This window comes from Peromyscus californicus, unplaced genomic scaffold, assembly GCF_007827085.1.
Source record: "Peromyscus californicus insignis strain IS unplaced genomic scaffold, ASM782708v3 Scaffold_8__1_contigs__length_139910024, whole genome shotgun sequence".
Lineage (NCBI taxonomy): Eukaryota > Metazoa > Chordata > Mammalia > Rodentia > Cricetidae > Peromyscus > Peromyscus californicus.
Window position 1 is genome coordinate 8,139,960 of NW_026294606.1, and position 26,128 is coordinate 8,166,087.

General features: G+C 49.1%; 1 protein-coding gene and 1 long non-coding RNA gene across 2 annotated transcripts; one reads left to right on the top strand and one right to left on the bottom strand.

The window, feature by feature from the left end:
- Positions 1-2,823: 2,823 nt before the first annotated feature.
- Positions 2,824-24,792, bottom strand: LOC128103985 (uncharacterized). Its single transcript, XR_008215825.1, has 8 exons — positions 24,703-24,792; positions 24,384-24,425; positions 20,809-21,001; positions 20,592-20,718; positions 19,262-20,181; positions 12,388-17,841; positions 12,197-12,300; positions 2,824-10,926 (listed from the first exon to the last, which is right to left on the bottom strand). It is a non-coding gene; the product is annotated as an uncharacterized LOC128103985 (long non-coding RNA).
- Tifab (TIFA inhibitor) lies at positions 17,834-25,911 on the top strand. The gene is made up of 3 exons (XM_052728703.1): positions 17,834-18,636; positions 20,083-20,246; positions 20,520-25,911. The coding sequence occupies exon 3, from the start codon at positions 20,530-20,532 to the stop codon at positions 21,103-21,105; it is 576 nt and encodes a 191-aa protein (XP_052584663.1). The 5' UTR covers positions 17,834-18,636; positions 20,083-20,246; positions 20,520-20,529; the 3' UTR covers positions 21,106-25,911.
- Positions 25,912-26,128: the final 217 nt, after the last annotated feature.

Below are 26,128 nucleotides of genomic sequence, written 5' to 3' on the forward strand. Positions count from 1 at the left end.
AAACACCAGCCATCAGCATCTGGGGTGCTTAGAGCCACTCAGCCAACCCGTCTTTAGTATTATTTTTAAAAGTCAGAATACATTTTTAAAGTCAGCATACAAAGTAACTGATTTTATTATGGTATTTTCATTCACATTTGTCATTTTACTGTGTCCTTATTTATCTCTCTTCTTGTCTCCCTTGCTTCCCTTTAAATGGTTTTCTTCCCTCAAGGGGTCCACTCCTTCCCTCTCATGTCACATGTATTTCAATACTCCTTCCCACCCTTAAGATCTCTCCTCAGCTCTCATGGTACTCAGGAGGCTCCTCTCTGCTTCCATGACCTCATATATAGAGATAAACAGATGTAGACAGACAGACAGACAGATACATCCTGCCAATATCAAGATTTCATTTTTCTTTGTAGCTAAAAAAAAATCTATCATACTAGATATAGTGGCATATATCTTTAATCCCCGCACTCTAGAGGCAGAGGCAGAGACAGGCAGATCTCTGTGAGTTTGAGGCCAGCTTAATATACACAGTGAGTTCTAGGATAGCCAGGGCTGCATAGTGAGACTAGCATAGTGAAAACCTGTCTTAAAAAAATGTTTTTTTTTTCCATCATGCAGACAGCTCATGTGTATGAAAGCATGCTAAGGTGATTGTCTGCTAAAGTGGCTAACTCCTGCGGTTTTTTGGAGCCCAAAAGCCTATGGAGTTTGCTGCAGATAGGCTGTAACAAAAAAGATTCCAGCCCAGGCAGGGTGGAAGCTCTGGCTGCATGCAGCTCTGGCCTGAGCCAGTGGCTGAAAAGCAATCAGCTCTTTCATGAAATTCATGCCCCACACAGGGTGCCAAATACTGCTCGAATGCTAAATGGTCTTATAAAAAAAAAAAAAAAAAAACCCAGAGACAGATATTGGGGTAAATGCTGAAAGATCAGAGAGACAAAGGAACAAGCCACTAGAGAAACTTCTCACCACTACGGAATCCTCAGGCCAAATGGAAGATGAGACCCTATCTCCACAATGCCTCTGAGTCCTCAGCCAAAAAGGGCTCCTCAGCTGAAAAGCCTTAGTTCCTTTCTCCTCATGCCTTATATACCTTTCTCCGCCCAGCCATATCACTTCCTTGCTAGTATATATCCTGGGATTAAAGGCGTGTGCCACCACTGCCTGCTCTGTTTCTCTCCTAGACTGGATCAATCTCATGTAGTCCAGGGTGGCTTTGAATTCACAGAGATCTAGATGTATCTCTGCCTCCTGAGTGCTAGTATTAAAGGTGTGTGCCACCACTGCCTGGCCTCTATTTTTAATTTAGTGGCTTGCTCTGTCCTCTGATTCTCAGGCAAGCTTTATTTGATACACAATATATCACCACAACAAGTTATTAAGAACTTGGAAAGTTCTGTATGTGGATTACCTTTATCAGTATTTGCCGTTTTAAAAGTCAAAAGAAAAACATTCCTATCTGATGAAATTGGAGAGATGGCTCAGTGGCTAAGAGCTGTAGCATGAATCCTAATTGGTCTTAATAATAAAAACCCAGAGTCAGATATGAGGGTGAAAGCTGAAAAATCAGAGTACATCTGGTGCCCAATGTGGGGCACAAATTCACAAAAAAGCTGCTTGCCTGTGGTTTTGCAGCCTCTGGCATGGACCTGAGCTGCATGTGGCCAGAGTCACTACCCCACCAGCTAAGTTTCTGTGGCAGCCTATCTGCAGCAAACTCCATAGGCTTTTGGGCTCCAAAAGGCGCAGGAGTTAGCCACTTTCACACATTGCCCCATGATTGGCTCTTTTGCTTTTTCTCTCCCAGTGGGTTATGGGCTCTCCCTGGACCCCCTCCTCAGGCTGCTACCATAGCTTCCTTGAAACCTGGTTGGACTTCTGCTGTGCCACGCAGAAGCAGTCAGCCTCACATCTGAATCATCATCATTGGCAGATTTGGTAAGACAATTGGGAATTCTTAAAGGGGGGAATTAGTTTAAAACTTCAAACACACACACACACACACACACACACACACACACACACACACACACACAAACTTCAAACACTTCAGAGATCTACAGAATATAGCATTTAAGATGTTTTAATAACATTAGGTTCCTTTTTTTTTTTTTATAATGAGATATGTGTCTGCTCCTGGCAGCACCAATCTATGACAGAGAAGATGGTGGACACTGAGGAAACCCCAGATGGAGTTTACTTTCTTTGTGGCAAAAGTTAGCCACTGGGCAAGAAAATGCCCTTGCCTTGACTGCTGATAGTATGCGGTCCAAATGGGACAAGGAGGACACAAAAGGAAGGACTGCTGAACTTTGCCAAGACAAGGTAGGACAGCCCTTTAGAAAATCGTACCCCACAGATAAGTCTGTCAGAAAGAGCATTGGTTGCTCTTCCAGAGGACCTGGGTTCCATTCCCAGCACATACAGGGCAGTTTACAACTGTCTGTAAGTCCAGTCCCAGGGGATCTGATGCCCCCTTCGGGCCTCCTTGAACATTGAGTGAATATGGCACAAACATACATACAAGCAAAATACCTAGACACACAAAATAATTAGTTAAAAAAATAAAAACAGCTGGAAAGATGACTCGGTGATTAAGGATACAGGCTATTCTTCCAGAGGACCTAGATTTGATTCCCAGTACCTACAGGGCAGCTTACAATTATCTGTAACTCCAGTTCTAGGAGATCAGGTGTCCTTTTCTGGCCTCTGTGGGCACCAGATGTGCCCTTGGTACATAGACATACATGAAGGCAAAACACTCATATACATAAAATAAGATAGTAAAATTTTATTTAAACTCCCTGAAATAAAACAAAAACACACAAACAAAAATAATGGCTTTTTCATGGTGCCTCATAGGCAGTTGGCTGTATCAAGATTAAGCTAAATATCTCCTTCCCACCCACCAGTTGTCAGAAAGTCACTGAAGTGTGTGATGCCTACAAGCTTTGTCCTTTCTGCAAGCAGCACATGGCCACAGAAGTTGCTGCTGATATTCTGGGTGAAGAGTGGAAGAGTTTTGTCATCCGAACCACATAACAAGGTTTTCCCAGTAGAGTGCACCTGCTGTTGAGTAAGGGGAGTTTCTGTTGTAGACCGAGAAGAACTGGAGAAGCAAGTGCAAGTCTGTTTGGGAGTACCAATCTAAATGTTTGCAACTTGGTTATTGTAATAAACAAACAAACAAATAAACAGGACAGAGGGATGCTCCTGGACTGACAGATACTACTATGCTTTGGCGGTTGGGGCCCAAAAAGAGCTAGCAGAGTCTGAGATCATTTCAATCTCTCTAAAGAAGATGGTGCTCACCAATATGCTGTCAGAAAGCCCATAACAGAGAGGGTAAGAAGCCCAGGACCAAAGCTCCCAAGATTCAGGCGCTTGTTAGTCCATGTGTCCTTGCAACACCAACACTGACGTAGTGCTCTGAAGAAACAGTACACTAAGAAAAACAAGGAGGAAGCTGCAGACTATGTCAAACTTTGTGTCCAAAAGAATAAAGGAAGCCAAAGAAAAATGCCAGGAACACATTGCCAAGAGACATAGGTAGGTCTTCCTCCTGAGCCCTGCCAACTTGGGGTAATTGTCACCTTTAAACCCACTTATACCATATGTCTATCGGCTTCTGAGGTCTGACTCAAAAGATAGTCACCCTCTGGTCAGCCCAGAGCATCTGCAGAGGATGAAGCATGGAGATTGAAACCTGTGCAAAGATATCCAAGATTCAGGTCTGATGCCTTTGGAAGGAGCTGGGGTGTGTGCACTGGGCCTAGTACCCATCAGTGGAAGGAGCTGGGGTGTGTGCATTGGGCCTAGTACCCATCAGTGGAAGGAGCTGGGGTGTGTGCACTGGGCCTAGTACCCATCAGTGGAAGGAGCTGGGGTGTGTACACTGGGCCTAGTACCCATCAGTGGAAGGAGCTGGGGTGTGTGCATTGGGCCTAGTACCCATCAGTGGAAGGAGCTGGGGTGTGTGCATTGGGCCTAGTACCCATCAGTGTCACCGACAGACCCTGGTGCCAAAAGCAGGGCAAAGGGAGAATCACCCTTCATTGTAAGTAACTACAATCCAGAGTAGACATGATAAATCAGAATCCGTTCCCCTTACCAACTTGTAACAAAATGCCCGGTGTCTTCTTCCCAACGGTTTCACTTATATTCATTTAACACATTCAGACTGCTTATGTTTTTGTTTTTATGGTTTTTTGTTTTCTCCTTTATGCAACTTCTAATTTTGATACACTTTCAAACTCAGAGAAGAAAGTTTCAAAAGCATCCACGAACACTCAAGTGCAGATGTAATGTAAAATGTAATGTAATCAACATTTCCCCACATTGGCACTGCCGTTTTGCCATTGTTTGCTAGACAGTTATCGGCTTTAAGAAAGTGAAACCGTTGGAGAGTAAATTGCACATTGCCCGATCCTCAGCCCTAAATACTCCAGTGTATATCCCTGAGAGGACAATCTCTAGCATAACCCAAGTACAATGATCAAAATGGGGACATTTGAGGCTAATGAGTGTCCAGTCCATAGTTGGATTTCTCTAACTGGTCCAATCTTGTCCTCAGTAGTATTTCCCCCAGACCAGCATCTCTGGACTTCTGTGACTGTGGGTGTCTTTACCTCTGTTTAGGAAGACCTAGATGCCAGTGGCTCTTATGGATCCTGCATAGAGCTGACTCTTCTAGACAAGCAGCTGCTGAGGGACAAGACCCAGAAGATTCCTGGGGTCATGGTATAGAGCCACCAACCTCAGTTTGCCACAAAGAAGCTATCCTGGAGGGTGAAAGGCAGTGAACACTGGAATCTGGGTGTCAGAAGGCTGGGGTCTGGAGTAACTCTCTCAGGTCCAGAAACTTCTGCTGCCAGAAGTCAATAGCCCCTTTCAAGACACACTCTGATCCCCTCTGCCGGACTCTACATGGGGAATACTATCCAAAGATTGATTTTGTTTGTTTATTTTTAGGAGAGGGTCTAACATAGCCCAGGCTCAGCTCAAACTCACTATATAGCTAAGGATATAACCTTGGACACCTGATTTTCCTGTCTCCAACTTCCAAGTTCTATAATTACAGGTGTCCACCACCATGCCTGTCTCTACTAGGGAAAATTTAAAGTTGGATGTCACATATCATCGCCTCAGACTTTAAAGAACAGCCCCATCACAGGGGCCCATGAGGCACCTTGCTTTTATTTCTTTATTTATTGCACTGCCCTGGCTTCCAGGTCTTTGGGCTAGCTCTGGAGAACACCGACTCTCTCTTACCTGGGCTGTGAGGCAAGCAGTCTCCAGGTTGCTAACTGCCATCAAGGGCTCACAAGGGGCAAGGCCAGCACACGCTGAATGCCTTGTGGTCAGTTCATTCATAGCTCACCTCCATGGGTATATGCCAGGTAGATGCCTTCTTGGGATCCAGGGTCCACAGGGCAGAGCCCCGACTTCCCTGCCAGGCCTCCCTCCCCACCACAACCCTGCCCAAACCTGCCCCTCTCCCTCCTGCCAACATTTCCAGGGAGAGGCAGATGCTGCGGAGTCCTGATGGACAGTTTGGCGTTCAGGGCGGGCTGTTTTCAGCTTGGGAACAGTGTGTGCAAGTGTGGCACTTGTCTCCAGGACACACCTCACTCTTCATGCACTTCTAATGAGGCAACATGGACACCACACACACAAGCTGCTGAACTGCCGACTGCTGCCACTTTCCAACAAAAACGGACTTAGAGGCGTATTTTTATAAGGAAGAAATGACATAAGCGCCCTTCTTTGTTATTTAAATTTCATGAAAATCAACCATAGAAGGTGTGTAATTGAGCACAGAATAGGGCCCAAAATATATTCTGAAATAATGGGAGCCCTTTCTAGATTATATAGGGAAAAAGTCAGAGAAAAGCAAGGTCTCTGTGCAAAATAATGAACTATTTGAAGGAAAGGAGGGAGGGGGAGGGAAGGGGGTAGTATGATGATCAGGCATGGCTGGAAGAGTTTTTGAGGGGTAGCTGTTTTTGTTTTGTTTTGTGTGTTTTTTTGTTTGTTTGTTTAAAACATTTAAGACAGTGTCTCACTCTGTAACCCAGGCTGGCCTGCAACTCAATCTGTAGCCCAAGACGGCCCTGGACTTGTGGTATTCCTCCTGTCTCAAGTTCCCAAATGCAGGAATGACAGGCACCACACCCAGACAGGGGCTCGTTTTCTGAGGGGTTGCCTTGGAGGGGGACTTAGTGGGCACAGTGGGTTGCAGCCCTACAGGGTGATTTAGATTCAAACTCAAGCTGCATATAGTTCTTTAGCCAGACACCAGGGCCAGGCAAATGAACCTGGGAGCCTTCCACAGCAGCTATCAGACAGTCTGTGAGTGAGGACAGAAAGCTACAGGCCTCGGTGCTGCTCCACCCCACCCTAACACGGGCACTCTAAGCCCTGTCATCCCAAAGGCCATGAGCCTTAGCAGCCAGGCCTCAGAGCTGGTCTGGAGGCCTGACCCAAGCGGCCTTGGGAATCAAGGGGCCTGCAGCCAGGAGCTGTCCTGACTCACCATAGAAGTCTTCTTTGAGTCAAATGTCCCCAAAGGGCCCACAGCATGTTCCTTCCACAACACTGGGTCTGTCTGGTGTCCCTTAAGCTCGGCAGCTCCTGTGCCAATAGCAAGCTTCTCTTGGCCTGTCACTCTGTCTTGATGGAACCCCCATCTCCTGTCTGTCCAGTAGGGAAAATACCATCTCCTGAAAGAGCTGATGTGAGAGCAATCCAGACACACAATACCCAGTAAAGTGCCAGCCAGCTTATCCGTACTGCAGCCAAGGATACCTATTCCCTCTCTCTGTCAGTCCGGGTTCCACCGTTGCCTGCTCCAGACCCTAGCCATGACCAATGATGTCTGCTCTCCAGGAAGCCCTCATTAACTTCTTTGTTTTTGTTTCTGGATGCGGGGTCTCCCTATGTAGTCTTGGCTGGCCTGGAACTCAGTGTGTAAACCAGGCTGGTCCTGAACTCATACAGCCTGCTCTGTCTCCTGAGTGTGGGATCATAAGTGTGAACACCACACTGGGCCCTCATTAGCTTCCTGAGAACCAACTGAGCCCCTGGTGGTGACTGATTCCAGACTGCAAAGGCCACTCTGCCCAGGGCTTCTCCAGTCCCCCATGCCTGGTCCCAGGCTCTTTCTGTCCTACTAACTCTTACATTACACTGAGCAGCAATGGCCCGGTCCATCTTCTGCACTCGCCTGGGGATGCTGAAGAGAAGCTCACAGCTAGCCCTGGTACTCAGCACATGAGTCTGTTCAATGAGGGGCTTCTGTGAGTCAGAGCTGAGAGAACGGTAGGAGCATCAACCAGGGGATGGATGAGGTCAGCGCGCCATCTACTGGCAATTTTGTGGACCAGCAGGAAAGGATTTGCTTAGCTGTCAGTTGGGGCCCCTTAGTCATCATATGACTAGTTTCTCAACCTATGGGTTGCGACCCCATGAAATAGCATATCAGTTATTTACATTATGATTCATAACAGTAGCAAAATTACAGTTATGAAGCAGCGACAAAAACAATGTTATGGTTGGCGGTCACTTCAGCAAAAGGAACTGTATTAACCGATTGCAGCATTAGGAAAGTTGAGAACCACTGAGTTAGGGGCTCCGTGGAAATCCACACCCCAGCCACCCCACGCACTGCCTAGAAACCACCAACAAATATTGCTCTTTTCCTTGGGGAAAGAGATATGATGTATCAAGGATATGCAGGAAAGGGCTTCTTTTCTACTCCCCACTCCAGGTTGTGGATTTAAGATGATCTTGGGAGATCTGAGGAAGGATTCCAAGACCCTGGCAGTTACTACAGTACTACTGCAAGCAGGCATTGAGGGCAGACAGACCTGGCACCAATTACAGCCTTGCCACTCACTACCTGTGTGACCCGGGACAAATGTTTTCCCATCTCTTAGCTTTGACTTCCCGATCTGTAAAGCAAGCCCATGATAGTCTAACCCACAAGAATGATAACACAGCCACTGTCTTCTGGTGCTTGCACAGTATGAGAGCCAGCTTCCTCTTACCCATCCAGGCTCAACTCCTTTTCTCCAGCCCCACTCCAGAGCGTCCCTGTGTGGTGATATTTTGAACAAATAAAATTTGCCTGAAGATCAGAGAACAGAACAAGCCACTAGATTAAACATAGAAGTAGGGCAGTGGTGGCACACACCTTTGATCCCAGCACTTGGGATCACACACCTTTAATCCCAGCACTAGAAAGGTTGAGACAGGAAGTGGTATGGCTGAGCAGAGAAAGTAATATAAGGCGGGAGGAGACAGGAACTGTGTAGCATGAATCTTAAAGGTACTTACTAATAAAAACAAACCCGGGACCAGATATTGGGGTGAATGCTGAAAGATCAGAGAAGCAGAACAAGCCACAGCTTCCTCACCTTGCCAATTCCTCAGCTGATCCTGTTTCCTCAGACTGGAAACCTCTAAGTCCTCATCCAAATAGATCTCAGCTGAACTGCTTCTTGAAAGCCTGAAAGCTTAACCGGCCAAATGCTTCTAGTTCCTGGTCCTCACGCCTTATATACCTTTCTGCTTCCTGCCATCACTCCCTGGGATTAAAGGCTCACTTTCTGGGATTAAAGGCATGAGTTACCATGCTTGGCTGTATCCTTGAACACACAGAGATCCAGGTAGATCTCTGCCTCTGGAATGCTAGGATTAAAGGTGTGAGTGCCATCATTTTCTAGCCTCTGTATCTAGTAGCTGTTCTGTTCTCTGACCCCAGATAAGTTTATTAGGGTGCACAATATTTTGGGGAACACAATACCACCACAGAACTGTCTCTTTCAGGCTGAGGAGTTGATGAGGTAAGAGGTGGTGGCTGTGGCTTGCTCTGCTTCTCTGATCTTTCAGCTTTCATGCTGATTATCTGGCTTCAGGTTTTTAGAATAAGACCATTTAGGATTCATGCAACATCCCTGGTCTTCCAGTTGTTACCCCAGCTCTCCAATCCTGCTGGCCTCTCCTGATGACTCCTGACTCATGGTTCCCTCTCCTTTTCTCAGCCCTCTTGCCACCTCTAACAAGATTCCTCAGGCCCCCTGCTTCCAGACCTGTTCACCCCCAATACGGGCAACACCAACACCCCAAATACAGAGGACCAGATCTGACTGAAATAAGAGGGGGCAGAAAAGAGCCTGATGGGTCCCCTGATAAGCTTCTGGGCACAAGCAGAGTTCACAGTCCCAGGATGCCCATCACGAGTCTCTGCATTTTCCCTGGACAATGCAGAGAGAAGCTTCTCTGACCAAGCTGCAAGGAAGCAGTAATCTATGTGCATAAACAGATATATTTAGAAGGAAATTTGACAAGTTTATTTGGCAAGACAGTAGGAGTAAGTTCCCACCTAGCGCCCATGACCTCCTGAGCCGTTAACGTTTGACCAAGCTCACAGCATTAGGCATGAAATCCCTGCCGTGGAGCAGGCCGTAACCCAAACTGCCACGTGTTTGGTTACCCATAGCTCTGTTGCCACCACTGCCCCAGTGGGCACATCTCGTCGGAGGTCAGCGTCGTAGCATACAGGCTACCACAGCACCCTGCACAGCCCTCTGGCGCTATGTTAGATAACCACCACTTTCCTGAGCAGTCAAGGCTTATTTCTCTCTGTCCTGAATACAGAGTGAGTCGTGTCTTCAGCAACTGTGTCCTATCAAACCCCCTTTGCAAAGATCAGAGACCAGCCCTGCTCTCAAAGACGTCTCCAACAGAAACTACAATCAAATGGCAGTATTTTACTTCATATTTTCTTGTCTGAGATCTTTCTTGAAGCCCTTTGCCCATTTTTAAACCTTTGAATCTTCACAATAACAACACTGTCTAGAAAAAGGGAAACATTAGGAAAGTCACAGGACCCCTCCGAGTCCACATAGAAGATATCTGCATACAGATTTGAACCCAGGTACCTGGCTTCTTAAAACTCAGAGTAGGAGCACTGCCCCAGAATCTTCTTGCTACCTAAAATCCAAGGTCACAGTCACAAATGTGGATATCGGGTGCTCAGTAGCATGGCTATAGAATGGGAGGTGTTCCCTTTAAGGGACAAATGGGGCCACAAGGCCAGTGTCCAGGATATGGTGCAAGAAGAGGCTCCCGCCCCCTGTCACACTGACTTCTCCAGGAGGGTTCTGAGTAAAGGACTTCTGTTAGCCCTGCACAGCTCAACTACTACCCTCCAGAGCTCCCACTCATTATCCCCAGAGCTCCAGCATGTAGAGGCCTGACAAGAATAGACAGCCCAGGTACTGTAGTTAAAGGTGTTGGAAGCATTCCATGGTCTGGGCAAGCATGACCACAGGAAGGTCGCTTCCAGGGTGCTGAGCCGAGCCACCCGATGCCCTGGGCCTTGCCTAGAACCACTCTCCAAGATGAGTCTGTACTGCAGAGAGACCCACAGTGGAGTTTGTGCTTATGCCCTGGCCCCAGTGGCCAACAGCAGGACGGAGGAAGGCAGAGAGAGGCCAGCAGCAGTCGCTGGTTCTGAAGTAAGCCATTAGCACTGACACAGCAGGGGCACTGGGGGTCAATAGAAACCAAAAGAAATCAGCCATGTCACTGGGTGAGCCGCTGGGTGACAACGTCACCGGGCTGGGTTGGTGATTTACAGCTCAGGAGGTCTGTGGTCCCACAGAGCTTCTGGAAAACCACTTGGAGAGCTGGCTCAGGAGGCAGGATTTCTCATTTTCTCATCATGTCCTCATTTCAGTGATCTAGCTCTCCCCTGGGGCCCAGGGAGGAGGAAAACACTTTTTATATTATGTTAGTGGCCATGTGGAAAAGACATATTTGCCATGACACTGAGTTCAGAGCGAAGATGCACATTCATAAAGCACACGTGAAGAGCGTCATGTTGAAGGTTGGGAGACGTTTGCTGTCACGGCATGGGCTAGTCTTCTGAAATAGACAGTGAAAGAAAGCAAAACATCAGGGATGAGAGCCCCACCGGGGAATGGGAACTGCTGCTCTTAAGAACACTGTCACCAAGTCAGGACAATGCCCAGGACTGAGGAGGGATGACCAGAACAGGGAGCCATGTCTGCTTGGCTGTGGCTGAGCCCCTGGACAGCTCTCATGAGAGCATTCCTGCAGCTAGAACAGGTCTGAGGGACACTATTCTCTCTTGGTTTTCCTTTTCAGACGTTGTGAACTGTGGTGCTGAAGAGGTGGTTCAGCTCTTAAGAGCACTGGCTGCTCTTCTAGACGATCTGGGTTCAATTCCCAGCATCCATATGGCAGCTCACAGCCATATTTAACTCCAGTTCCAGAGGATCAGCTCCCTCTTATGGCATGGCGTCCATGGGCAATGCATGCACGTGGTGCAGACACACGCCAGCAAAACACCCATACATATAAAAAAAAATAAATCTTAAAAAAAAAAAAAGGACTGAGTGTGGTGCTTCCGCACACCACAGGCCTCTGGACCAGCACATTCTTGGTGGTAGGTCCTGGTTATACCCTAAGATGTAAGATCCGTAACAAGACAGCCAGGAAGGAAAAGGGACTGAGTAATGGTGAACATGCTGTGTTAACCAGTTCAGTGAGACACCCTGTCTCAAAGAACAAATGGAGAGTAATCAAGAAAGACATCTAGGCTGGAGAGATGGCTCAGAGGTTAAGAGCACCGGCTGCTCTTCCAGAGGTCCTGAGTTCAATTCCCAGTAACTACATGGTGGCTCACAACCATCTGTAATGAGATCTAGTGCCCTCTTCTGGTGTGCAGACAAAACACTAATAAATAAATCTAAAAGAAAAGAGAAAGACTTCTAACATCAACCTCTGGCCTCCAACCACATGAGAACACAAATACATGCACACCCACAGGTACATGTGTGCACACCCACAAGAACACACACAAAAATTAAAAATCTTTTGTGTCCAGAAGAACATAACAATGAGAAGTCAGCCTGCAGAACAGAGAACATATTTGTAAAGCACTGATAAAGTGCCAGGACCCAAAGGCTATGTAAAGAGCTCCTGCAAGCCAGCCACCATGACAGAAGCAAAAACTAAAACCTAGCAAAGGACTTTGAGTTGCTGTTTCTCCAGAGATGTTTACAAAAGTGCATACATGCATAAAAAGATGATGAGCATTACTCATCACTAGAGAAACACAAATCAAAAGCACAATGCATATCACCCCTTAGCTATCAAATATAGAAAATACCAGTTATCAGTGAGGAAGGATGTGGAGAGACCCCAGTCTCATGATGCAGTCTGGTGACAAGAAGGTGAGTTGGTTCAGGACTGAGGAGAACAACACAGCAATTCCTACGAAATTTAGGAACAAAATGTGAGCTGCAGATTCTACTTCTTCATATGCATGTGTCACTTTTACCGTTACAGGGACCAACCGACCTGAAAGAACAACTTGGAGGCTCAGGGTATGTGTTGGCTGTGGTTTCTGGAGGATCAGTCCATGGTTGCTTGACCTGTGTACTCCGGTGGAACATCACAGTGGTGGAAGCGTGCAAGTGTAACAGCAGAGTCAGGCCAAGATATCCCCAGTGACCTACTCTCTTCTAATCATCTGGAGGACGAATGTTTAAAAAAACATGAGCCAGTGGCAGGGCGGGGGGGATGTGCGAATACATACATGTGCCCACCATACACATGTGCATATGCAAAAAAAGAGTAATAAGATTATGAGGGGCCTGTCATCCTGAATGGATTAATGGTTACCGGAGCATGGGTCAGATATCTCAGGAGTCATTTTTGATAAAAGGATGAAGTGAGGCCCTCATCCTGGGTCTGGCACACTCACCTGCCCACCCATGTAAGGATAAAGCATAAATGTCCTACCAGATGTCAACATCAGGCTACTAGACTTCAAGCCTCCTGAACCATGAGCCAAATTCTTTTCCATTCATTACCCATTACTTAGCCCATGAAACCCTATGTAGGTTCCCTTCTTGCTCCATGGCCCCTTGTCCATCAGGATGCTGTGAGTAAAGGCAAAGGAGATGGCATGTGAGCCAGGGTACTGGGAAGCCTCCTCCTCCTCCAAATCCCTCCTCAGGCAGCCAGAGAGGCAACCCGTGCATCCTGTGGACAAAGGGTGTCAAGCATGTGAGTTAATGATGCTCTAAGGGTATGTATGATCTGGTCCCTCCCCCAGGCATTGGTTATGGTTCCAGGCACTGTTGAATTTGGCATTAAGTAGAATTTGTGTAAATTAAGAATGGGGAAGAGCAAGGAAGTTGTGTTTAATAATGAATCCTGGAATAGGAGAAGCGTGAACCAGAATAGTGCCTCTTCCTCCCACCTCCGCTCCTTAGCAGGTGGAGGCCAGCCCGTCTCTGCAAGGAGGCCCAGTGATTGCATCAGGAACCAGGAAGGGCCACCCTGGAAGCCATCTGCTTCCCAGCAGGACTTAGGCCAGGGGACAGCAGAGCTGTTCCAACTTGCCTGAACCCCACCCAGTCGGCGGCGAGCACTTGTAGCTTGGGTTGACATAGAGTACTGGAGTTGAGGGTAAAGATTTGGAGATTAGATCTGGATTTAAGAGACAGCTCTGCTGTGTAACATGTAGAAAATCCAGAGTAGGAAGCCTCCTTAGCCGTGCCTCAGTTTCTCATTTGTAACAAAGATGAATAAACAGTGGGACCTGCCTCTGCTGGGAGGATTGAGCCGAGACATGGTAGTTAGTAAGGAATCATGTGTTTTAGTGAAATTCAAATATGCCATGATAATTGTTAGGTAAGGGCAGAGGACAGGGCAAAGCAGAGTCAGTTACAGAACAGGAGCCCACCTCTCACTGTCTTTCTACCAGGCCCATCCGACACCCAGAAATGCATCAACTCCTCATTACCACAGACACAGGCACATCTCCTCCAGGATACCTTCCTGGTGGCTGTTCGTTTAAATATGAAGAGTCTCCCACAGGCTCATCAGTCATCATGATCCCTAGATGATGGCAGCAGTGACAGGCGACTGGACCATGAGGGTGTAACCTCATCAATGGGTTAATCCGACTGGGCTATCAGAAAGTGGGGCCTAGCTGGAGGAGGTGGTAGGAAGTAGGCATGCCTTTGAAGAGCATATCTTATCCTTAGCTCTTCCTTCCTCCCTCTCCCACCTCCCTTTTCTACCACACCCTTCCATCATGGTCCAGATGATTCTGCCTTGCCCCAGACCTAAAAGCAATGGAGCCAGATGACCACAGGCTGAAATTTAACAGAAGTGCCGAAACAGACTTTCCTCTCATCCCATCCCCTTCCATGTATTTGATCACTGTGAGTCACAAGCACTTACCCTTCCCTGAGAGCTGGCAGGGGCAGGGAGTGTTGTCTTAACCCTAGAGCATCCATGCTCAGCCCCACGGTGGGCGAGGCATGGGGGGTGGCGGGTGGTCAGGGCCAAGTCCTGGCTACATCTTCCCCCAGGTCATCTTATTCCATTGTTACCGGCCTATTCCTGTTCCCTGTTCCCTCCTGCATCTCTGACCACTGCTCCACATGGCCTGCTACTCTGGGCCCTGCTTAATCTCTGTACTCACCTCAGTCTGAGTGGGAACCCCTTGACACCTGGAGTCAAAGAAACCAGGCTCTCTCCCTGTGTTGATTATTTTTTTGTCAACTTGACAGGAACTAGAGTCATCTGGAAAGAGGGAACCCCCCAACTGAAGAATTGCCTCCCATTAGATTGGCCTGTAGGCAAGTCTGTGGGTGCAGTTTGACTTTCTTTTGAGGTCGCCGGCTCACAAATAACAACATGGACTTACTATTAATAATGAAAGCGTGGCCTTAGCTTAGGCTTTTTCCTAACTAGTTCTTATAACTTAAATTAACCCCTATTTTTTACATCTACATTCTGTCACATGCTCATTGCCTCATCCCCATACTGCACGTCCTGCTCTCCCTCTGTGTCTGTCTGGTGACTCTTCCTTTCTTCTTCCCAGAGTTCTCTCTCTCGGCCACCTATACCTCCTGCCTAGCTATTGGCCATTCAGCTTTTTATTACACCAATCACAGCAACACATCTTCACACAGTGTCCAACTATCCCACAGCATGTGGGGGCATTTTCTTTACTAATGATTGATGTGGGAGGGCCCAGCCCACTGGGCAGTGCCACTCCTGGGCAGGTGGTCCTAGGTTGTATTGGAAAGGTAGCTGAGCAAGCCATGGAGAGCAAACCAGTCAGTGGTGTCCCTCGATTGTCCACGCTTCAGGTCCTGCCTTGAGTTCCTTCCCTGACTTCCCTCAGGGATGGACTGATACCTGGAAAAGTAAGCTAAGACAAAATGTTTCCATTCCCTTTCCTTCTCACCACAGCAACAGAAGCCAGACGAGGACATTCGCCATCAGAGGGATGGCTCTACTAAGCTGTTCTCCCTTTTCAGCTTTGAAAAGCAGGTCACTGGTTAAAGGTCCTCAAGACAAGACCCATCAAAGGCATCCAAGTGGTCTGGGGAGCTGGAAGCAGGCATCCTTAGCCGAGTGGCTAGCTGGCCAGCAGCTGAATTCCAGGGAACACCTGAGTGCAAGGAGCAGCTTGCAAAGGTCCAGGAGCCTCAGAGACCAAGCTCTAGTGTGGTCTGATGCCACCCAGGTGTATGACCTTGAGCAAGTGACCTGACTGCTTCAGCCTCGGCTTCTGCATCTATGAGATGAGTAGCAGGGACCATTTCCCAGCAAGGAGGCAGAGACTTTCTGGCATGCTGCATTTACCTCACTGTGATTAAAATGGAACTCATGTGAAGCTCCCACGTGGTGGGTATTTAACTCCTATCTTGTTTTAATCACAAATTGGGGCTTTTTGAGAATGTAAGGTTTGCGTGTGTCAGTCTGTCCTGATAGTCCTCTTCTCAGGATGTATTCTGGGTCTTCAGCCAAAGGTTCCGCTAAGGCTGAGTCAGCAGATCTCCCTGGGCCTGGCACTTTGCACACATTTAGCCCCTCCCAACTGCAGTCAATTACCCATGGCTGAGAGAGCAGAAAACTGAGGTTCAGACAGGATACCCGACTTGAGGTCACACCACTGTTACATGAATGAGCATGCCTGGTCATGGGAGCCTGAGGGGAAGGCCTGAGGAAGTGGTTGCTTTGTTTCTGGGCTCTTCAACTGGCGTGTGATGGGGGCACATCTCACTGAAACAACGCTTCTTAGAGTCCAATGCCAGATGCCCAACAGCCAGAGGCATTGTATAGGTAAGGCAAGGCCAATCAAAGGGAACCTTCCTAGCAAGGCCAGGAGGCTGTGCTTCCATTTCCTGGCTCTCTTTTCCTGCTCACTTTGGCTCCCACCTTCCACCTAAGAAGCTGACAGTAAGCGTTCTCTCCACACCAGGCCCAGAAATCCGGAGAGTTCCCGTTATGTCCAGAAGATGGAACCTGGGCGGAACTTCCTCTTGCCAGATGAATGCCCTGAGTGTTTCACTTCCCTTTCTTAATGGGAAGTGTTCTTAACCCCAGTTTCTACCCTGCAGGGACTGTCTCATGCCCCCACACTTTTCTAGGCATGACTGTAGCAGGGTATGTCCATCTCCAGAGAAGAAGCTCAGGAGTGGGCGAAGGCCCATGCCAGGCCCTGGTCTGCAGATGGAGAGGCACATCTGAGCATCATTGGGATATCATGTAAACTAGAGGGCCAGTAGACATGGAGAACTCTGAGGAGGAGGCTCTTTCATGCAGAAAGAGGGGCTTGCTTGTCTTCAAGCTTTTGAGATCTATGTAGGCAAAAACTGCAGCATGTGAGCCTGTGACCCAGCAGACTCACCTTGCTGTGCGTGTGCAGCCTTTGAGGCACCTTCCCATGGCTATTGAGCTTCTGGTCATCTATCCATCCACCAGAGACTGTGGCTGTTTTCACTGAATGGGACACAGCCCTGGCAATAAGCCTGACGTCCAGTCTAGCTTTCCAACCTACACATGGCTTCTCACCCTCCCCAGGCAATTAGCATGCCTGCCACATCCTCAGAGACACACTTGGGATACTATTGCCACCCTAAGTTCCCTGAAGAGACAGCCAGACAGTCGCCAAGAATTGTCAGGAGAGAGTTTTCGCAGTGACATGAGTGTTTTACTCCCTTCTTTTCAATGCCAGGAGGACCTAGGGCACAGGAAATTGGGGGAGGGCTGAGGAAAGGGCAGTTAAAGGTACTAAAGCCACATTCACTGAGCTTAACACCTGCCAAAACACCCTGTTTCCGGCCATCTGAGAGACAGCCTGGTTCCTTCCCACCTATCCTGATTCACTGATGACAGAGCAGGAGCCCCACTCTTTCTGGACCCCAAAGATTGTTCCCAGAGCATGACCTAGAGGGATTCTATGGCTCAGCAAGCAAGGGATTGCACTATGGCCTGGTCTTAGAGCCTGGGGATCACTCCCCCTGGGTCCTCACCTGGCTGTGCTGCCGATTCACTGTGTGGTCCTGGAAGTCAACTCTGAGCCGTGGAGTCAGTTATTTCAGCACCGACTCTAGGGACAGGCAGGAAAGACTCAGGAGTAGCCGTGGAGCTCCCCAGAGCTCCCTTGAGCAAGCCTGCGAGGCGCTGTACTGAAGAGTCCAAAGCATGTCTTCTTGGAATGAGTGAGTCTCTGCTCAGGGAGAGCGATGCATGCCAGCCGCTCTCCCATTCTCCCTACCCAACTGCAAGCCAGGATCAAGCTGTCCTGGTCCCTCCTGCGTAGATGTCCTCTTATTCTGCCGGCCTTTCCAAGCACATGCAAGCCTTCATTGTAACTTTGTATTCCATTCTCCATCTATTAGCTTGTCATGGAGACATTCTTCTTCTATTACTGGTTATATAGGAAATTAGACCATGCTTCCTTAGATTATTATGTCTACATTCAGTTTATGTCTCTGTATCCTGGACAATTGAGAGGAATTTGGAACACTGTAATTATATGTACCCCTCCCACCTATCCAGACTTTAATAATATATACATAAATATGTACATAGTTTAAGTATATAGAACATATATAATGAAGCCCGTTTTAAAATGTCATCATTCTTGTTTCATTGACCTGAAGCAGCAAGTCATTCTTCAGTGACAGGGCCCTGAGAGAAAGGACCAGGGGATCGGGAAATGAAGAAGGGGGGACAGTGGGCTCAGGAGGTCTTGCACAAGTCGTGTCTTCCACCAAGCGAGTTTATTAAGAAGTACAGCGTCTTAGATGTTATTCTAAGGGGGGAACAGAGGGCCTTCTCCTTGTGCTGAAAGAGGCCTAGACCCATGAGTGGCCATGCTCTCCCTTCCCCTATGTCTCACGCTGTCCTGAGATGCCCTGGAGATTCACTATTACCTACAACTTCCTTAACCAATCCCTGACCTTTGAAAGGAACCTCATAATCTAGGAGCTCCCTGCCCAGCAGCCCTCTCCCTTCAGAGGGGAGAGGAAGACGTTCAACACTGTGCTCTCCGGGGCTGGAATAATAGAGGCTGGGTGCACTGAGACCCAGGAAACCCTGCTGTCAAGAGGCCCCTCCCAGAAGGGTACCAGTTTCACAACTCTGGCAGTGGGTTCCACTTCTGCAATGGAAAATGACATTTTCATTTCTTTCCTAGAGGGAAAAGGAGGAGCGGTAGAACTGACGTGTGCTCGCCCAGGCCCTTCCCTGCAGAGAGAGCACACAGCTGCAGAGATGTACCTCGGCAGGAAGGTAGGTGGAGGCCAGAGGGACTGGGACCCCCAGGGAGGCCTGGTGGGGCTAAGAGAAGGACTCCTGGCCAGAGCCAGCCTCTTTCTGTGTGTCAGTCATGGTAGGCATTAACAGGTCTAGGTTTCTGTTCTCCAAGGACCACTGGGATCTGAGACAAACAGGTCAGCCTCTGCAGGCGTGCCACTGTGGCAGAGAGCAAGCTTTTGCCAGATTTGACTGCTCAGTAGCACAGACAGAAATCTCACAGAGCCATGCTTACTGTCAATATCCTTGGGCCATGGCATTGGTTTCTAAGGGATGGGCATGTACTCTCACCAAGCCTGAGAGCATTGGTGCCCAGCCCTCAGTCCTGGGCTCAGCCTGCACCCTGCCTCAGGAAGAGGTGTTCTTCAGGGTCAGAAGGCAGTGGCCAGAGGTGTGTCTGTCTACCTGCTAGAGAAAGAGTATCCTCGGGGGCCTAGGCCTCATTGTCAACTAGATCCCCACTGACATACTACATTCAAAAAGCAACAGGGCAAGAGGTTGGCAGCAATCTAGCACGGGATGCCTATCCCACAGACTTTAAGAACCAAGCTCCCATTCATAGTTGATCGAGCATCACCCATTACATGTGATGTCTCCTTACCTGTTTCCTGGCAGATGTCCCTAGACATTTGCTGTGGCCAAGTGCTATTTGGACTACAAGGTGGGTCACACTCTGCCTCTGGGAGACCTTAGGGAGACAAGAGAGGAGCTTGAGGAAGACAAGAGCCCGCAGAACTCTAGGGGTGGAAACGCAAATGTGGGGGAGGAGGCGTTGGCCAAGTACCCTTGTGATTGATGTTAGAGGACACAGACAAGGTCGCCTTCCCCAGAGAAGAAAGCATTTGAACTGGGCCTTGAGAGACGAGCAATGTTTTCACACACAATCTAGGATGGAACAAACATTCTTAGCAGAAAAAAAATATTGCAGGCCAATATTTCTCTAGCCAGGTGCTAGGGAAAGTATAAAATTACCGTGGAGTCCCTCTCAGTCCTTGGTTCCTGCTGAAATCAGCGGCAAATCCGGGGTCATGTGGGGTGTGTAGATGTGGCAGAGTCTGCTCTCCAAAGCCAGGCAGGAACAAAGCACACCATGGGATGGGCCTTCTCATGTGTGTCCATCAGGTACCGAAGGACGAGTTCCTGGAAGAAGAGCTGTGGGACCTTATGTGCAGTTCCTGGAGCCCCTGATGGTTCTCCAGTGAGCTAGCTTTTCCCTCTGCCCACTGTCTCCACCAGGATCTGCCTTCTGCCAGATGTTCAGGAGACATGGTGCCTGGCCCATGGGAAGCATTGAGAAGGTGTCTGCTGTGTTCAGGCCCCTTTTATGTTGCTCTGTACCTCCACATCTGAAAGCACCAAATTTTCCCCCTCAAGAGGGGTACCCCCAAAAGTGAAGGCCTGTCTCCTTCTGCTTCACCACAGCACCTGGACTGACATCTGGCTCAGAGGAGGGCTCTGCGAGGGTGTGTTTGTTCGTGCCTGACAGACATAAGCAAGCCTCTCGTGACTGCTTTTCTGTTCCTGTAAAGCAGAGGCAAACTGTCTCCAAATGGCCTGCAGACCATCAGGCTCCACCCTGTAAGCTGGTAAGATTTATCCCTTGCCTAGAAGAATAGGCACACCTTTATTACAAAATAGTACAGCTCAGAGAGGATGGGCAATGTCCTGTTGGAGTGTGAAGAGACCGAGTTCCAATACTAACGTCAACCTCCACTCCATCCTGGCTTGGGCAGAATGACTGTATCCATTTAGACATGGTCCTCATTGACAAGATGTAGCCCCAGGGCCCCTGAAGTGAGTAGCCTATCTAGGCTTAGAAAACCACAGAAGTGTGTATATCTTTGTCACATTTTCCCCAGGATCTCATCTATGGAGAGGGCCCTCACAGTCCTGCAAGTGAGCCTATACCACCCCACACCAGGCCTGGTCACCTTTGCCAAAGTCCCACTGCGGCTGCAGCATGATACCAGTCGGCTGCTGGTGGGACGTGGGCAGGACGCCCACATCCAGCTGCAGCTGCCCCAGCTGTCCCGACACCATCTGTCCTTGGAGCCCTACCTGGAGAAAGGAAGCAACCTGCTAGCCTTCTGCCTTAAGGTGTTGTCTCGCAAGAGCTGTGTGTGGGTCAACGGGCTGCCCCTGAGGTACCTGGAGCAGGTCCCCCTCAGTGCTGTCAACAGAATCTCCTTCTCTGGCATCCAGATGGTAGTCCGCAGAGACGGGGGCTCCTCCCTTGAGACCTTTGTCTGCTACTTCCATTTCAGCTCGTCACCCCTGATTTACAGACCCAAGGCCCAGGAGACGGATGAATGGGAAAACGTTCTTAAGAAGGAGACTCCTCCTGTTTCTGGGGAGGCAACTCGTGATCTCTTGGGGTCTCCCCAGGGCTCCTCCCACACTCAGACAGCTGTTCCCAGCCAAGCCCTGGAGGAGCAACAGAAATAAAGCTCCAGAGGGAAACCCCCAGACACTGCACCCTGCCAGCCCTGCTGGCTGAGAGCAAGTCTTGCTAAAACAGGGTTTGAAGTATTTGAACTATGTCATGTGAGGTTGACACACAAAGTTGGCATGCAAGGCCTGCTGGCCACCCCACTCGCAGGGAACTGATCCTGTAAACTTTGAGCAGCCCAGGGGTGGAGAAGTGCCCTCCATGGCTCTGGGTAATGGGAACTATGGGAACTTCATATACTTTTAGAGGCCCTGAGAGGTTCTGGGGAGCCTCTCCCATCATCACCCCCCCCCATTTCCTCCTTTGTCTGGCTGGGAGTCACTTTATGTTGCTCATTTCACAGGCTGCTTAAGAGCAGAAGCATAGGGTTGCAGCAGGAATGCAGGGACACGTGGAGAAATGACATTTGTGGTAGCTCAGGGTTACCTTCAGCTTTCAAATACCCACAGGCACTCAGGGCTTAGGAAAGCCTGTGTTTAATAAACTGAAAGTATTTCATTAAGCTGGCACACCCAGTAGGATTCCCTGAGTCCCAGATGGGCCACATGTACGCCATGTTGTCATGTGGAGCTGGGGGCGGGAAACCTGGGAGAGGTGTGAGAGGAAATTGGGAAGGTAGGCAGGAGTTTTCGTTTCTAGAAAGGCTGCATGGCAGAGCTCAAGGCTTCCGGGAGGGGAGCTAGAGACTAGGACTGCTTGGATATTTCTTCTCCCCTCCCTCCTTTCCCCTCCTCTTCCTTTTCTCCCTCCTCTCTTCTCCCATTCTCTGTCACTTCTGGACCAAGGCCCTGGCTGACCAGAGGGCAAAGGTCTTCAGGAAAAGACTGTTTCCTGCAGAAGTAGGCTCTTTCAGAACTAATTCCATGGTTAGAGAGCAAGGTTGTGTCAGAAGTCAACCGAGTTATCCCACTTGGAGGAGTAAGATGCCTGCCAGGGCTTATCTTCCCTGATCAGACATGGAGGTGGGGTTGTTAAGGAGCCAGGCAGGCAAGGATAGCATAATTTTCTCAGGGAGAAGGGAGCAGAGGGCTAACAGCTGCTTGCCATTTAGAAATAATGTTTACTCAAGTAAGGGCAGGAGAATCCTACAAACTCAGGTAACTACCATAAGCCCAGACTCTGCACTAGGGCACCCCAGACACTGAAGGCACAGTGCTGCTCACAAACTGACTCATAACCCCAGCATCTGTGACACCTCTGTCACGAACCATTCCCTACCCTTTGTGCCCAAGGCAGACTATAGGAGGCTCAGGGCTGCTTCCCAGCCCCGAATATCTTCCTCTTAGGGAAAATAACACCAGACAAGTCCTACTCACATCTATGCTTAGGAAGTCCCTTCTCCAACGGAATATGAACTGAGTACCCTTAGATCACAGATACAAGATAGAGGAGAGCATGGTCTACCTGGAAGGATGCTGGCCATGTGGTGAATGGCCCCAAGACTCCCAGAGAGACTCCCACAGTTCCTCCCTCATTTAGATGAACTTTTACCAAACACCCACCTCATGCCAAATGTATATCAAGTCTCAGAATCCAGGAATAAACAAAGCCAATAAAATCTACCTTCCAGAAGCTTGCTTGGCCCCAGGAGAGATAAGCATTCAGGAACAAATGACTTAATTATTTTATCACAGCTGTTGGGATTATATCTTGTCCCTCCTCTGGTTGGGTTTGAGATTTACCCTGTCATTAGGTAGATTTGAAGTTGATACGTACTGTATGTTCATCCCTCTGCTAAGCAAGTCACGGTGTAGTAAGCCCTTGAGCACTGGAGCCAGGGGTCAACACCATTCAGTCCTCACAGTTCCCCAGATAGACACTGATCTCAAGCACAGTTCACAAATAAGGAAGATAAGACTCAGAAGGTTAACTATCTAGTCAGGGCCATGTCATTTGTGAACTGGGTGACCTTGGGCAAGGGACTTAGCCTGTCTTGCCCTCTATTTCTCCCTCTGGAAAGCCAGGTAGATAAGCATACCTAGCTGCCAGAACAGTTGAGAGGATGTCAGGAGGCAGGTCATGGAAAATGCATAGTGGCCCACAGAAGGCACTCAAGAAAGGCCAGCCGTCCTGAGGCCAAAGACAGGGAAGCTAAAATATACAAATCCTGAGGCTCATCACAAACATGGAACTTGGGGTGACTTGAACCCCAGTAACCTAGCTCTAGAGCTCAAGAGCTTCCAGTGTTCTGTGGAGGATGGAGGAGGTGTTAAGCTGCTTTTATATCAGAAGATCTGGGTTCGTAGAACAAGAGACACTGCTGGCACTGGAGAGGGGGAACTGCCTGTAGTTCAGGCTAGTCCACTGCTCAGGATTGCTTTGAAATCCCCCAACTCTAAAGCAGGTACAGATCCATGGAAGACTCAAGCGCTGTCCAGTCTGTGATTACAGAGCAGCTGCCCACAGAAAAACCTTGAGAAACACACCTAGAGACTGCATGGCCACCCAAGGCTGGAGGCACCAGGGTCTCTGGGTGTAGCTCCTTGCACCTCTGAAGAACTTTTGGAACAGGCTGCAGCTGCCAAGTGTCTCTCTCCATCCTCTCCCCTCCAGGAAGGCGCAAACCCACCCCTGCTAAGGGCCCATGAGATAGAGCAGCGCACTTCCTCCATGGGGGACTGTGTGGTTGGTGTATTTTGGGTGAAGTGTCTGTGAGGTCCTCACACTGAAAAGTAGACTAGAGAATGACAGGCCAGACACAGGAAGGGGAAGAGCCAGGAAACATCTGGCTTGTTTCACAAAGTCTCCTCGGGAGCATTTCTTCCTCCTCCTCTTTCTCTTCTTCTTCTTTTTTTTAGTTTTATTGTTTTTTTAGACAAAGTCTCACCGTGAGTCTCAAAGCAGCCTTGCATTCACTATCCCGAATCTGCCTATCCCAAGTGCTCAGTCACAAGTGTACACCAACCACACCTGACTTGTTCCAGGTATTCAAGACAGCAAACTCTGCTAGCTTTCACTTCCCTTGAAAAACAAAAAACCTGGAACTATTAGATTCATGGCCCCATGGCACTCTCCTGTCACTTGGAATCTGTAGGTTAACTTCAAGACCCTGCTTGTGGATTTGCCGTCACTGTCGCTTCTCTTGCCTACACAGGGTCCCTTCTAACCATCTCTTATGAATGTCCTAAGCTCCCCCCTCCCAGCAGGGCAGCCTGTGTGACCATGGGGATGAGCACATGGAAGCTTACAGGACATACAGACACACAAACACCCATAGGCACACAACACAGGTAGTTTCAAGCTGTCTGGGCTACAATTCATGCTACTCACTTACCGTCCCATGGTCTTTGGACCTGTGACTCCTACTTGACGGTCACTGCAGAAATAAAATGAGACACTGAATGTAAATTTGTCTGTGGCACACAGTAGGTGTTCAGGAGGGTCAGTTAGCATTGGCCAGTTCGGTGGAACAAGTTGAGCATACGTGGTCCTGTGGACTCAACTGCAAGTACACGTATGCTGCAAACACACCCGCTCTAAGTAGATAAATCCCATATGATCAGATGGACCTCGGGCACTGCCGTCCCGGAGACGGTGTCAGGAAATTCTGAAGTCATTCCCTGCCCTGCCTGTCGAGGCTGTTTAATTCTCACCAGCCTGTGCCTCACTGCCGATGTGAGTCTTCCGAAGCTGACTCTTCCTGTCTGCTCAAGGCTGTTGGATGCCACAGTGGCCAGAACGGGGCTGGACAGGATGTGAGGCCAGCAGTGATAAAGGTCCGAGGCAAACCTCACAAGCAGACACCCTCAGTCAGAGGCCCACAGTGGAAGAAGCTAAGCAGCCAGTGAGGTCAAGACGACCAGAGAGTCTGGGAGGGCAAGACACAGTTGTCGCTCCCTCCCCTGCCTCAAACGGAGGGAGCACGGCAGTGTTTCCTTTCTCTCCCCCTCAAGCCTTGGTACCCTAACTCAAGTGGAGCCTGGGTTTGGGGATTTTGTGTGGTGACTGGTGACTGTCATGGTGCAAGAGAGACAGTTCCCTCTCACCGGCACTTCCGGCCTCCAACAGAGGTGCAAGGCGGCAGGCTCCCCCAGGAGACCCCGAGAAGGGCTCTGAGCAATGGCAGCCAGGAGTCACCCTCCAAATCTCCTCTCTCTGCCCACACCCCCAGGCACGTACCAGCAACACTCACCTTGCTGTGCCAGCCTGCCACCTAGGGTACCAGGAGGCCACCCTGCTAGAGGCCTGGACAGGACAGTTGTTAACCTGAAAGAATACTTGTTGGTAGACAAAGGAGCAGCAGTCAGTTCTGCCAGCGGGGCACAGAGGGAGCACCAGCAGGGCACCAAGGGAGCACCAGGGGGTCACCAAGGGAGGACCAGCAGGGCATTGAGGGAGCGCCAGCGGGGCATTGAGAGAGCAGTCACTCCATAAACGTGTAAAGGGAGCCTTAGTTGAGGGGTCCAGTTTCAGGCCTCCCAGTGACTGACTGGTAGGGCTGAGGACCTGGATGGAGAATCATTTTTATAACGACCCACTGCACCACCACCAGGCTGCCATCACTGAGTGCAGAAGGCTCCTCACTACCTCTGCTGCCCAGAAACTAGTGGGAGCTGGGACACCTGCCTCCTACTCCATCTGTCATCGGTTCCAGTTTCCTCTGCTCCCAGCCAAAGGCCTCTGGGTTGCAGTCACCCTGTGTTGCCCCAACCCTTCCATCTAGCCAAGACCTGGGGGAGGAGTTAAGCCCAAGGAGGAGATGCTGATTTTAATGAACTTGGTTCACATTGCAAGGCTCTGATTCCTCTCCCTTTAACGTGAACTCACAGGCGGATTAAAGTGAAATAAAACCTACTATCTGAGTTACATTTTCAGCTTATTGGAAACATGCATTACCTCCTTGTGACTGGGTCGTGAGAAGGAAAGTTATTATCTTCCTTTAGAGTTTGTAAACGCTTTATGGCTCAGGCATTAATCCTGCTTCTGGGGGGGTGACGGAGGAAAAAAAATGTTCCCATTTACCTTTGTTTTCCAATCACATGCTCCAGTGGGAACGAAGCATCCCAAGTGAGCAATGGA